Genomic DNA, 12,664 nt, shown 5'->3' on the forward strand with positions numbered 1-12,664 from the left:
CGGAAAAAAACAGAAAGCGAACCTGGCAACACATCGGGATGGGCGGAGCCTTCACGCGACCGTCAGGTGACCGCAGTCAGCTGACTGCTGCAGAAACGAACATGGCCGAATAGAAGCTAGTCGGCAGAGAGCAAACAGGCATGCGACAAACCCTCACGTTTTATTTCATGCCGATTAAGGGAGGCGTTGTCGTAAGGAAACACAGGCCGCGCTTTAATTCATAAGGTGTGTGAGCAATGCCGTGGACTCTGCTTGCTTTTACGTGATTAAATGCACGGCCCAGGTTGCGAGCTAAAACAGGCGTAGCTAGCTCTTTGACAGCTTCTCCGGAATTCAGTAATCAGTCGAGTCCAGACCGAATAAAGGTCAAATAATGAAGTGAAACTAGTCCGTTTCCTTTAGGTTGCATGCGCATTTGTTCTCTTTTCCTCCAAAAGGAAGCGGTTAACATGCTTGCGAGCAACGTCAGCTGAATAGGAGGTTCCTCTGTGATCAGCAGCATCTTTGCATCTTTTCTCTAATTGAAGTAATCAGGCGCGGCAGATGCGATGTCTGGCGGCATGGAGAACGGCCCTAATAACCACAATGGAGAGGAGCAGCACATCTGGGAGAGAGCCTGGTCCCTGGAGGAGATGCGCAGAAACAGTGCCAGTTGGTCCCTGGCAGCGGACTCCGGGGTATTAACTCTACAGAAATAAATAAGAGTGTTTGTAAAAGTACACGGGCGGATGGATGAACATTTCACTTTTGCTCTTTGTAGCTCTTCCTGTTCCTTCAAGACTTCTCTCAGAGGATGCTGTCAAAAACACACGAGATTGAAAAGCAGTTGGACGGTCTGATCCGTGACACAAAAGTGACGGACAGCTGCCTGCACACAGTCTTCAACGATTTCCTCATGCTTTCCAACACACAGTTCATTGAAAATGTATGGCTTGTCCTTCTCCTTTTTTACGAGGTTACACATGGATGGGGGTTACGAAATGGAGGAAAGAAAAAAACTTGTTTTTATTCTACACATTAATAGAGAGTGTATGATGAAGAGATTGAAGAACCTGCAGCAAAATCTGAAGCTCTTGACCGACCACCTGAGCAGGTACAGTACCTACAGTACACTGTTTCTTATTAATGTATTAACTTAGCAACACCTAACATTACACATGATTGTTCTTGTTTGAGCTGTTCATAAGATGAAGTCAGCATAAACGTTAGTCATTTAAAATGTGACTTAATTTATATTTATAGATAAATACATATATATATACACACACACACACACACATACATACATATATAAATGTGTGTGTGTGTGTGTGTGTATGATGCAAATGATGAGCAGCGATTGGTCAACAGATTAAGTGCACCAGCAGACAATATGAACAGTGTCAAATAAGCAGGTATCTTGTGTTTGTAGCACCTTTTATGAATGGTTTGTAAAAGGAGGGAAGTGCATGTGAGTGGTGGGAGGGGTCCCTGCTGATGTTCATGGAAGACATCCTCCAGTGTTACTGCCAGGTGTGCTGCAGGGACTTTAGATCTGGGAATGCTCTCTGCGGATGGTCACTATGAGGATGGGAGGAGGAATGTTGGCCTTTTTCAGTCTTCATGAGAAGTTAAAATGCTCATTTACCCCATTTTAGCAAGCAAAGCGGTAATGATGTTCCAATTGAGGTTGTCTAGGTTGTGAAATTCATTAGTTTTTTATTTGTTTTAAAAGGAAAAAACTCGTGAACAAAAAGAGGCTGAGCTCATACCAAAGGTTCAAGAGGCAGTCAACTATGGCCTGGGAGTTTTGGACTCTGCTTTTGAACAGTTGGACATCAAAGCAGGCAACTCTGACTCCGAAGATGAGGAGGCAACTGATCGAGTTGAGCCAATTCTGGAGCCCAAGGTAGAAAAACCAAGACAATGCCGTTGTAAAGGCTTTCAGAACATCAGGGCATTTTGAAGTTTTCTTAAGAGTGCAGACAATCAGCAAACTATCACCCTATTATAAAAGCAGTAGACATGCTGCCATGACCTTTTTTTGTATTTTCCTGCAGGATTTGTATGTGGACAGACCACTGCCATACCTGATTGGTTCCCAACTCTTCATGGAACAAGATGATGTTGGGCTGGGAGATCTCTCAAGTGAAGGTACCAGATAGTCCTGGCAAAAATGCACTTTGTTAATGGCTCTGTGTTGTGGGATATATTGTGCATTTTTGTATTTTGAATCAAATGTATTTCAAACTGTTCTGTTTGCAACATTTCTGGACCACGGTGATGCCGACATTCATTGGAATTTTTTCCAACAGAAATGTCCATTGACAGTGACCGTGATAGTGTTATTGAGAGTGAAGAAGACAAGTGTAGAGATGTAAGTCCCTTTACCGTATGCACTACCTTTTCTTCTGTGATCAACATGTTTAATGCTCTCAAGGTTTTATATACATAAGCTTTAGGAAATAACAACGAAGAAGTGTAATAGTGCTGTGATTTGTGTCGACAGCAGTCAGATGAGGATGAGGGCCAGGGCAGCTTTAATAAGGTAAGTCAACAGCCACCATGTCAAGTGTAACACTCACAAGACTTTTGGGGGAAAAACTGTTTGTTATAAGTTTATTATTTCGCTTACTTGCATCACAGAAGTCATCTGTGTCGAGTTGCGAGGATGATGATGATGATGAAGATGATGATTTAGACATATTTGGAGAATCTGGCAAAGATGAGAATGACCGAAAGGTATGTTAGTCCACAGCCAGATTGAGGTGTGTTTAATGACTGTTGTGAAATTTCGAAAGAAAGATTAATGCAGATCTCCTCTGAACTCACTGCTAGAACTCAGCAGGCCCAGCATCCTTTGCGGAGCAATTGGAGGCCAGAATAAAAGGAGAAACCCCAAGAAAGTCTGATGCAGAACGTAAAGGTGATTCACGATTTCATTGCAAGACAGCACTTGCATTCACCTCTGCCGTGTCTCATTTGTGTCATCTCAAAGTGTATTGCTCGTGAAGTAAACAGCTTATCATTTGGTTTCATCTCATTTGCATGCCTTGCTGTCTTTGGTGGTTTGCATCAGCATCCACCCCATCTACCGCAGTCAAGAATAATAAAAGAAGCAAGGACCTACCATCAAAAGGTAGGGCTGTGCCACATTGTAGCTAGTAGTTTCATTTAGTACCAGACTAAATGAGACTCCTCGACCATCTGCCACCATTTGTGCATTTGATTCTGAATAAGCTGTTATTACATAGGTATAATATAATTTGTAATATATGCTTGTAATAAAGTGGTTTGGAAAAAAATGGCTAAATGTAGATTTGATGAAAACATTTTCTATTTTGTTACCAGATGATGAGGAGGATGATAACGAACTGTTCAAACCACCCAAAATGGAGGATGACGACGACTATGAAGCATTTGGTGGACGTGGCGGCCTCTTTAGTGGCGGCAGGGACTTGTTTGATGATGAGGTGTGCTGTTTCTGCTATCTGCTCTAGTAGCACATGCCCCTACAGATCAACCTAACAGTTCATGTGCAGTTCATCTTTTTTGTGTTTAAATCACATTTTACCCTGTTACAGCAATGTTATGAATAATACTTATAATAATTGACAGGGTGACCTGTTTTCTGATGCGCCCAGAGAGGTTCCAGACCAAGCAAAGCGCCCTTCACCACAAACATCAGGTGAGACACACACACACACACACACACACACACACACACACACACACACACACATATATATTTCTTTCCTGCTTGGCCTGAGTATAGCTCAATGTGATTCAACAAAAGTGCAGCATCCTGATGTGCTCCCATATGGATTTGTCGATATTTTATTGTGTACATAGTATAATATTTTTTCTGCTTTTACAGTTATACACACATCCTGTACTTACCTGAATAGCTAGCTCTTACCAACGTGTGCATCTTTATTTATCCACTTATTGATTCATGGATTTTTAACAGCCATAATTCTTATATATTTCTTAATTTCTTCATTCAGAAGGTGGCCTTTTTGGTTCACCAGACAATTCTGAATCTCCAAATGATAAAGACCATGGGAACTCAGTGAGACATAAGCCATCTGCAGTCCAGAAACCAGTCATGGTGGGGGGAGGTCTCTTTGATGATGACACTGAAGATGACTATATGTTCAGTGGGATGACTGTTAAAAACAACTCCCACCCTGGTGAGTGGTTTCTTGCATGCATGTGCACAAATGCATGCATGCATGTTTAAATGTGTGGGGGAAAAGAAATTCAATGTTTTTTTGGGGGTTTTTTTTGCCTGCAGGTCAGAAAAAGTCAAAGCAAACAGTAGACCTTTTTGAGGCTGATGAGGATGATGAAGAGGGGGACATTTTCAGCAAGAGCTCCAGGCATGCAGCTCCACAGCAGAACAAAAAAGAGGCGGTGGAAGAAGATGAAAAGCACTCTGTGGGGAAAAAGGTTGGCTGCTTCCCCAGTGGACTGCATGAGTTTTGCTGGCCCGGGTACATGACTGGGATGTATAAACCACTTCTGTGTCATGCTTCTTTTGTCAGAGGCCTGCTGGGGCTGTTTCCATGTTTGGGCCTGGGACTAAGAGTGTGCTGGTGGAAGCGTTAAAGAAAAGGCAACCGTCCACAAGCGAAGAGTCTGTGAAATCAGAAGAGGTCTTTTAAAAAGTTTTAGAAGTTTTTTAAAATGCCAAAAATCCAGCGTTTTTTTTTTTTTTTTGTTTCTTGTTTCCCCATTTTATTCTGCCCATATGCTATCGCCACAAATTTTCCTTATCTTTCTGGAGGATTAAAGCCTTATGCGGTCCATGTGAAATCACTTAATTTAGTGGTTCCCTCAGCTTCACTTGAGGTGCCTTCATAAATAGTAAGAGCTTGTTCAGCAGTGTCCATCACTAGTTATCCTAGTTGGGGATCAAACTTATCAGTGTTGTATAATGTCAGGGGTGTAATAGTCAGGCATTCATGATTCTTTCACAGTTCAAACTAAATAAAATCCATTTTAATGGATTTTCCTGTTGTTACCCAGAGTGCGCCTCCTACCGACATTAAACATCCAGCTTCCAGAGCAGAAGAGAAGAAGCCTCAGAGCTGGGGACTCTTCTCTGATGATGAGGATTCACAGGTGGGTCATTGGTGTGTTTAATATTAAGCAGAATCATATTTCAGATATTAATTGTTTTGTTTTGTATTGTTCTTTAAGGTATTTCCTGCCATTACTAAAAGCAAGACACAACCTGAGGCCACAACCCAAATTAAAGCTGACAAGGCCCCTGTTTCCCTATTTGATGATGATGAAGATGAAGAGGTGACCGTTAGGCTTGTTTTGCATTAGTGACATATGAATCTGATATCTTTGTGTTGCATTTTATGAATGAATAGATTAGAGGTTATAATAACAGCATTAGCATTATGATTGATCAAACATCCACATATCCATCCATCCTCTTTGCCTTGCAGGATCTTTTTTCCTCTGCACCAAAATCCAAAGCAGGCCAGTCTGCTGCAAAGCCGGTGAAAAAGCCAACTCCCGGTGCCCTCTTTAGTGATGATGAGGTGTGGCAAAATGCCTTTTGTTTCTACTGGCAGAGCCCAGTAGACATTATTTTTAATAACAACAAATCAGAGTCAACTATATATTTATTTTATGTTGCATTAAACACTGTTTTTTTAACTGGTAATAAAAAGTTTCATTGTTCAACCTCTAATATAAATGCCATTTTGCCTAATTCAAATGCCACAATGTATATTGTATAATGTATATGTTTTAATGTATAATGTATATAGAGCTGTATTATATAATATTTAGAATATTGAAAGCTGTACAGGCTTTTTGAATGTTTTTGCCTTTTGTGGAAAGCATCGATTAGACCAGTATTTGATTCATTTGTATGCTCTTGGTGTCAGGATCATTGGATGAGCCCCAAACAAAATCCAGGTAAGCCTGAAAGTAAGACTGGAGGAATGAAGCCTAGTGTCAGCGCCCCCTCCAGTTTGCCCAGCACCAAGACTCCACAGAAAACCAGTTTGTTTGACAGTGGTGACAACGATGATGATTTGTTTGCAGCCACAAAAGAGTCAAGGTGTGTCTAATTTACTCCTCCCTTTTCCTTCATAAATGTGTCCATCCCGGTAGGACTAAAGTTTTTATCTTTCCCCATGCAGTCAGAAAAAGACACAGAGGGTATCACTGCTATTTGAAGATGAGGAGGAGGATGATAAAGGATCCCTTTTTGACATTAAAAAGCCAGATTCTAGTGCACCCTGTGATGCTAAGGTAAATGTGTTATTTGTAACATGCAGGCTGAGACCCATGAAACGGTTATTGTGAGCTACTAAGCAGCTGCACTTGTTCCAGGTGTCAGCTGCTGCGACTTTGGGCCCTTTGTGTTTTGATGGCGGTAAGTCTGAGGACAAGGCCCCACCATCTGCACTGCAGAAACCACCAAAGCCGATGCCACCTGCTAAGCAGTCGCCCGAGCCACTGCCTTCTCCTCAGGTGGGAGGCGAGACTGAGAAGAAGCCTGCTGGTGCAGTCAGTCTGTTTGGAGGAATAGATGTTCTTAAAGAAAAGCGAGACATGCAGAAGGTGAGGCCAGAGCCGTCGTTTGTTGCGGCCATGTCCAGTCTGGTCTTGAAAAGGTTGAAATGATTGTTTTCTTTTTATTTAATGCCAGACTAAAAGCCCGCTTGAAGACGACCATGACGAAGACATCTTCTTGGGCAAAGAGGCCCCACCCCCTATGGCTGCAAAAGCGAAGAAGCCAACACTAAGCCTGTTTGATGATGAGGAGGAGGAAGAGCCCAGTAAAATTAATGGGACTTCTCCAGTTGCCACATCCATCACCCAACCTGCCAAAAACACACTGGGGGTAAGGAAGTTATTTAGAAATGGTCACATTTCTATTGCCAGGAAGAATTTAAAATTGAGTAGCTATGAGGGGGAAAGAACAATCTTTATCTTTAAGCTGGGTTAAATGCTCATTTTGCATACTATAAAAATCTCCAAACCCACAACTACAGAACTAAGTGACTTTTCAGACTTTTGTTATAAATGAAACCTACATGGTTTCGTTTCAGTTCCATATCAGTTAGATGATCTGTACATAAGTTTACATCAGCATGAAATTGACAGATGTGTTTATGTGGTGGTGTTTTTGTGCTTTTGAATGTGTGGCAGCCTGAGGAGCAACGGTCACGTACCAAGAGCACTGGAGTTTTTCAGGATGAGGAGCTTCTCTTCAGTCAGAAACAGCAGATGGACAATGATCCTGACGTTGACCTCTTTGCTACAGCCGCCAAATCTACTGTAAGCCAGGTATGCAACTATAGAATGTTGTATTGTATTTTTACTTCACACAACCATGCTTCCAGGTTTTGCACAGGCATGTGTGTGCATGTGTGCAAGTAATATTTCTAATGAATTAAATAAACAGTGGGAAAAAAAGAAAAACCTAAAGACTACAACAGTTTCTTTGTCACTAAATCACACATACAGTCCTATCTTACATATATACACCATTATCTAAGTGGGTAATCAGAGCTGGGCTCCTCATTCGCACATCACATTAATGATGTCATGTCACTTACTCACTCACTCTTAACTTAAGTATAATTTAGAGACACCAATACGCATAATTTGCATGCCTTTGGACGGCATTCCTTTGTTTTTGTGTTGCAGCACACTGAAATATCTTTGTTTCTCTCAGGCACAATTGTCTAGATCGGTGAAGCCAACACCCCCTTCTCTTTTTGGTGAAGACGATGAAGATGATCTCTTCACTGCAGCCAAGCCGAAAATAGCACCAGTAATTGTCCCTGTTACACTTCTCAGTGTAGTGTGGAGCAGAGGGCGGGGTTTGAGTAAAATAACTATGGATAAAAACAGCAGAGAGAGTCCCCGGATACACACATACTTTTTTTTTTTTCATTTTCCTGTTTAGAAGGTTCCAGAAAAGCCCAGTGTACCTTGGAAACAGGAATCATCTGTCAATCCTGTGAACACAGCTGCTTTATCAGAAAATGAGGTGAGTAGTAATCCTGCTATTTTATAATGCACAGTCAACACTTTTACATATACAAAGGTTTTAACATACGTTTGTGATTTCAAAATAATTATAGTCCCATTATATTACCTTGTCATATTTGTCAACTAATTTGATGATTTATTATTGATTATAAGTTATTGATGTTTGTAGCACAGATATTTGAAAGCTGATTTACAGAATTTCAGTTCTCATTTGCTCCATAATTAGGCAGCACTCATTTAACAAATGGCTTTTTTGCCCTTGTTTATGTGCTGCCATTAGTTTCTTGGATTGATTTAATATCAAATACAGTTTCTACATTTTTTACAACATGTGGTGGTGATGGTAGCTTTTGTCATTTCTGGAAAATTTATATTACATATTATCTGATTGCACAGAAGTCTGCAAGCCCTGTGAAATCTAAAGAGCCTTCTTCTTGGATTGGAAAAATTCAAGTAATTTTTAAACAAATTGCCTCTTATATATTCAGCTTTCAATTCATTTTCATTTGTTGTAACTACTTGATACTTTCTGGCCTTTTTTCTTGCTTGCCTTTTGAACTGTCTTGTTGAAAGTGCTTCATTCTGGTCTAATCTTTTTAATCAACACACTTCCTGTGAGCTTGTTGCAATTCATCTGGAACTTTTCTACCTGTGCTCTTTTCCCTTGGATATCGCAGGAATATCAGCCTCTTTTTCTGAACTATTTTGGTGCTGAAAACTTTTGAATTTCCAAAAAAATATTTCCATTTCAGGCCAACCTGGTTATCAACCCTGTCAGCCTGCTCCCTGGTGCCGTGCCCCGGATCCCTGGAGCTCTAAGTCCAGTCCCTGGATTGGCTCCCTCCCCTACCACTACCATCACAGTCTCTGGTCTGCTGCCGAGTCCCTCTTGCCCCTCCTCTCAGCCTAGTCAGGAAGGAGTGAATTTTGACTCCCCTGCTCAGGTCGCAACTTTACAGAGTGCCAACAAGGTGGGTTGTACAGTCTTGTGTATATATAAGTCACCTCAGGGATCACAGGGTGGTAGTAGCCTAGTGGGTAAAACACTCGCCCAGGTTCAAATCCCGCTTACTACCATTGTGTCCTTTAGCAAGACACTTAACCCTAAGTTGGTCTAGGGGACTGTCCCTGTAACTACTGATTGTAAGTCACTCTGGATGAGGGCGTCTGATAAATGCCGTAAATATAAATGGATCACAATTATCCATGCCAATGGTTTAGTGCTATTCTTAAACTGTTTAAAATGATGTCTTCTAGGATAATGATTAATACTTTTGTTGCACATACAGTGGGTATGGAAAGTATTCAGACCGCCTTAAATTTATATTGCAGCCATTTGCTAAAATTAGTGTGCACATAGCACCCCATATTGACAGAAAAACACAGAATTTTTTTACAGATTTAGAAAAATTGAAATAATTGAAAAACAGCAATGCCGAAAGATGAAATTCTACCAGTGCTTATAGCTCACCACATCAACACTTCAATGTATTGTTCTAGAAATGTCATAAACTTGCTAAAACTCAAATTCACTACCAAATGCATTGTTCAGGTCATTGATCAAAAAATAAAATAATGAGGTTTCTTTCTACAAGGTTTTTGTGAAGATTTTGCTACAGGGAATTTTGTGAATTTTCTTTGCCCTGCCACCTACTGGAAATTCCGGAAATAGACTTTCAGCAGTAGAAAAGAAGGCCATCCTAAATTATTATTTATTTTATTCAAACAGGATAGCTATGATTGTGACAATCCTAAGTAATTCATGAATGATCACCAGAAATGCTTAAAGTAAACAGGAAAAAGTAAAAAAAAAAAAAACCTTTGCTGGACTGGATACATTTACTGCATTTATCAGACCCCCTTATCCAGTGCGACTTACATAGTTACAGGGACAGTCACCCTGGAGCAATTTAGGACTAAGTGTCTTGCTCAGGGACACAATGGTAGTAGGTGGGATTTGAACCTGGGTCTTCTGGTTCATAGGCGAGTGTGTTACCCACTAGGATACTACCACCCTACAATTCATGAGGCTGAAACTCCAAATTGTTGCTTGTACAAGCTGAGGCCACATCTTGTCTCCTATCTCACTGTTATTTGAGACATTAAGACACAATTCATGTATTATTTGGACATTTTTATCATTCCGTTGGGTTCTTCCTTTTCTCCACCTCAGGGGAGAGCCAAAGGATCAGTCCGCAGACGACCACAGACCAGAGCAGCGAGGCACCTGGCTGCCCAGCATTCTGAAGAGCATAGAGGGGAGAGCCTGATTGAGAGCTCTGCTGGTGCAGCCAAATCCAGCCCAGTCACAGCAACTTCGCTATCCACAGTTGCTTTCACTCATCCATCTCTGCCATCACTCTCTACTCCCCTTGAGAAGGACTCCATGCAGACGGTCAGGCCCAAAAAGACGCCTGTTCCAACTACTTTTGGTGGCGATCTTTTTGGCTCGGATGACCTTTTTGCCTCCTCCTCTAAACCAGCCCTGTCCACCAAACCCAAAACAAAACCCCACGACGAGGCATCCTTAAGTGCACCCAAAAAAGAGGTGTCCCCGTCTCTGTTTGATGACCCTGGAGACAATATTTTCCAGACAGTAAAGCAGAAAGCTACCAAGAAAGCCAGTGCAGCACCATTTCTGGAGGACGTTGAGGATGACGACATATTTTCAGATGGAAAGAGTACCATATCCACTAGTAAAGATGCTCACAAAGGAAGCAGCGCTGTAATACAGAACATTTTTAAGGTATGCTTTAAGTCTTATTTTTGTCAGAAACTCTAGTAATGATGCTGGACATCAGTAAGTAGTGTTTCCAGAATGATATTAATATTTACTCAGGCTCCCACTATGCTTTATGCCATTATTATAATGTATTCACAGTTAATTAGTAAATCTGTCACACCCTTTTGTACACTCTTATGTTACTGCATGTTTGAGCTCCCTTATGAGGTCATATTTGAGAGAAATTGGATTTCCTGAATTTCCTGAATTTCCTGAATACTGAATTTTATCAAAACTGGGAATTAAGCAGATCAGCCGGTCCGATTGTTTGCACAATAGACATGACAAACATTTAATGCTGGCCTTCCTGATGCAACCCTTCACTGGAGCTTGGCACCGGAACCAAGAAACACACAGTCACATGGCAAAAAAGGCAGTAGTTTTCATTTGTAAAAGACATTCTACAGCAAAGATGTTTCCACTCACCTGCTTTTCAGAATTGCCTGAAAATGTTCCAGTGGATATAAAATATGTGCATTTCTGTGCTTCACAGGACGAAATTGAAACAACACCTAAGACTTCCAAAAAGCTCAAAGAAAAACCATTAGACGCCAGCCTGTTTGATGACAATGTTGACATTTTTGCCGACTTAACACCTTCCGCACAGCCAAAGGAGAAGAAACCCAAGAAAAAAGTTGAGACCAAATCTATATTTGATGATGATATGGGTGAGTGCTGAAGGAATAGACGCACCAAACACATTATTGCACATTATTTAACACATTAATTCACTGACCAGTATTGTATTTTTATTGTATTTTTTTAGATGACATCTTCTCACCCGGTGCTCCTAAAGCAGTGGCAAAACCCCTGTCTAAACCCAAGAAAACGCAACCTGCCCAAGAGTCCAGTTCAGCAGAGGAACTGGGCCGCAGTATTTTTGACGATCCTCTCAATGTTCTGGGTGGCAAATGAAAAGTTGGCTTATGATTATTATTTCAGGTGGCCTTAATTTGCAATATTGTCTGGCATAGAGGGTTGAATAGACTGTAACACTGTTTATAGATTATTTATATTTCCATGGATAACCTCTTCTCAAAAATGCTATAAGAAGAAGAAGAAAAAAAGAAAAGTGTAAAATTGTATAAGCCTTGTCTCTTGAATTAACGAATTAATGTGATGTGATTAACAACCATTCCACAGTATGTTTCATCTCTAATTAACTCATGACAGCACTTTAAGCGCGGCTTAGCCTAATGTAGATAGTTATCATTTATATAAACAAGGAAATGGATCTGTCGCTGTTTTTGCATTGACACTTTCATGTTTATGTTTGTGCCATGTTAGAGGACTGGTAAGATCTGTATTGAACTCACTGTCCTTTGTTTTTCAAACCAAGCTGGATTTTGGAAAACTAAAATACATTATTTTTGAAAATTTTAAATCAATGTGTACCTCCTCTCTTAGTTTTGCCTGTAATCATTCTGTTCTGTTGTGGTTAGATGTCAGCAGCCACAACCATAGCCAAATTATGCCTCTTGCTTTGCAGCTCCATCCTCAGCATCCTCAGCCAATGTGCTCAGTGTCTCGCCTCTGAACACGTAAAACCAGCCAATCTCGCCTCGAACGTTAACTGTTCCTCTAATTCATTCATTCCTACTGAAAAGTTCAGCCACCTCCAACTCTTTTCGTCCAAACAAACATATCTGGTCTCACTACTAAAGCTTCACTTTCACTCTTCTTGATACCCACTGAACATAAATCACCTCTGCCATTCTTCTCCACCCATTCCACCCTGACTGCACTTTCTTCTGTAAGTTGCTCCAGGGGGGGACCCTGTAACCACTGATTGTAAGTCGCTCTGGATAAGGGCGTCTGATAAATGCTATAAATGTAAATGTAAATCTCTCCTTTACACTTTCCATTGCTCTA

At 40.9% G+C, this 12,664-nt stretch overlaps 1 protein-coding gene across 8 annotated transcripts; it reads left to right on the forward strand.

The window, feature by feature from the left end:
* The first annotated feature begins 86 nt into the window (after positions 1–86).
* washc2c (WASH complex subunit 2C) lies at positions 87–12,176 on the forward strand. 8 transcript variants are annotated; one of them, XM_028989858.1, is made up of 31 exons: positions 87–225; positions 528–677; positions 761–925; positions 1,025–1,093; positions 1,715–1,888; positions 2,040–2,133; positions 2,295–2,356; positions 2,489–2,527; positions 2,626–2,721; positions 2,818–2,905; positions 3,059–3,118; positions 3,331–3,452; positions 3,598–3,667; positions 3,987–4,172; positions 4,277–4,431; positions 4,527–4,637; positions 5,011–5,106; positions 5,185–5,289; positions 5,442–5,537; positions 5,889–6,064; positions 6,147–6,258; positions 6,340–6,570; positions 6,659–6,853; positions 7,162–7,299; positions 7,691–7,789; positions 7,925–8,008; positions 8,407–8,463; positions 8,763–8,981; positions 10,184–10,756; positions 11,286–11,460; positions 11,559–12,176. In XM_028989858.1, exons 2-31 carry the CDS (start codon positions 549–551, stop codon positions 11,705–11,707), a joined length of 4,125 nt encoding a protein of 1,374 aa, XP_028845691.1. In that variant the 5' UTR covers positions 87–225; positions 528–548; the 3' UTR covers positions 11,708–12,176. The 8 variants fall into 8 exon arrangements, with proteins under 8 accessions (XP_028845691.1, XP_028845693.1, XP_028845694.1 ...); XM_028989860.1 differs by having other exon boundaries at positions 7,928–8,008; XM_028989861.1 differs by having other exon boundaries at positions 3,990–4,172.
* The last annotated feature ends 488 nt before the right edge of the window (positions 12,177–12,664 follow it).

This window comes from Denticeps clupeoides, chromosome 8 (assembly GCF_900700375.1).
Source record: "Denticeps clupeoides chromosome 8, fDenClu1.1, whole genome shotgun sequence".
Taxonomy (NCBI): Eukaryota; Metazoa; Chordata; class Actinopteri; order Clupeiformes; family Denticipitidae; genus Denticeps; species Denticeps clupeoides.

Bases quoted from the DNA above. Each gene is read 5' to 3' on its own strand.
- washc2c (XM_028989858.1), top strand. From the start codon at position 549: ATGTCTGGCGGCATGGAGAACGGCCCTAATAACCACAATGGAGAGGAG. The intron at 4,173-4,276 runs GTGAGTGGTTTC...TTTTGCCTGCAG, and splicing joins TAAAAACAACTCCCACCCTG to GTCAGAAAAAGTCAAAGCAA. The intron at 6,854-7,161 runs GTAAGGAAGTTA...AATGTGTGGCAG, and splicing joins CTGCCAAAAACACACTGGGG to CCTGAGGAGCAACGGTCACG.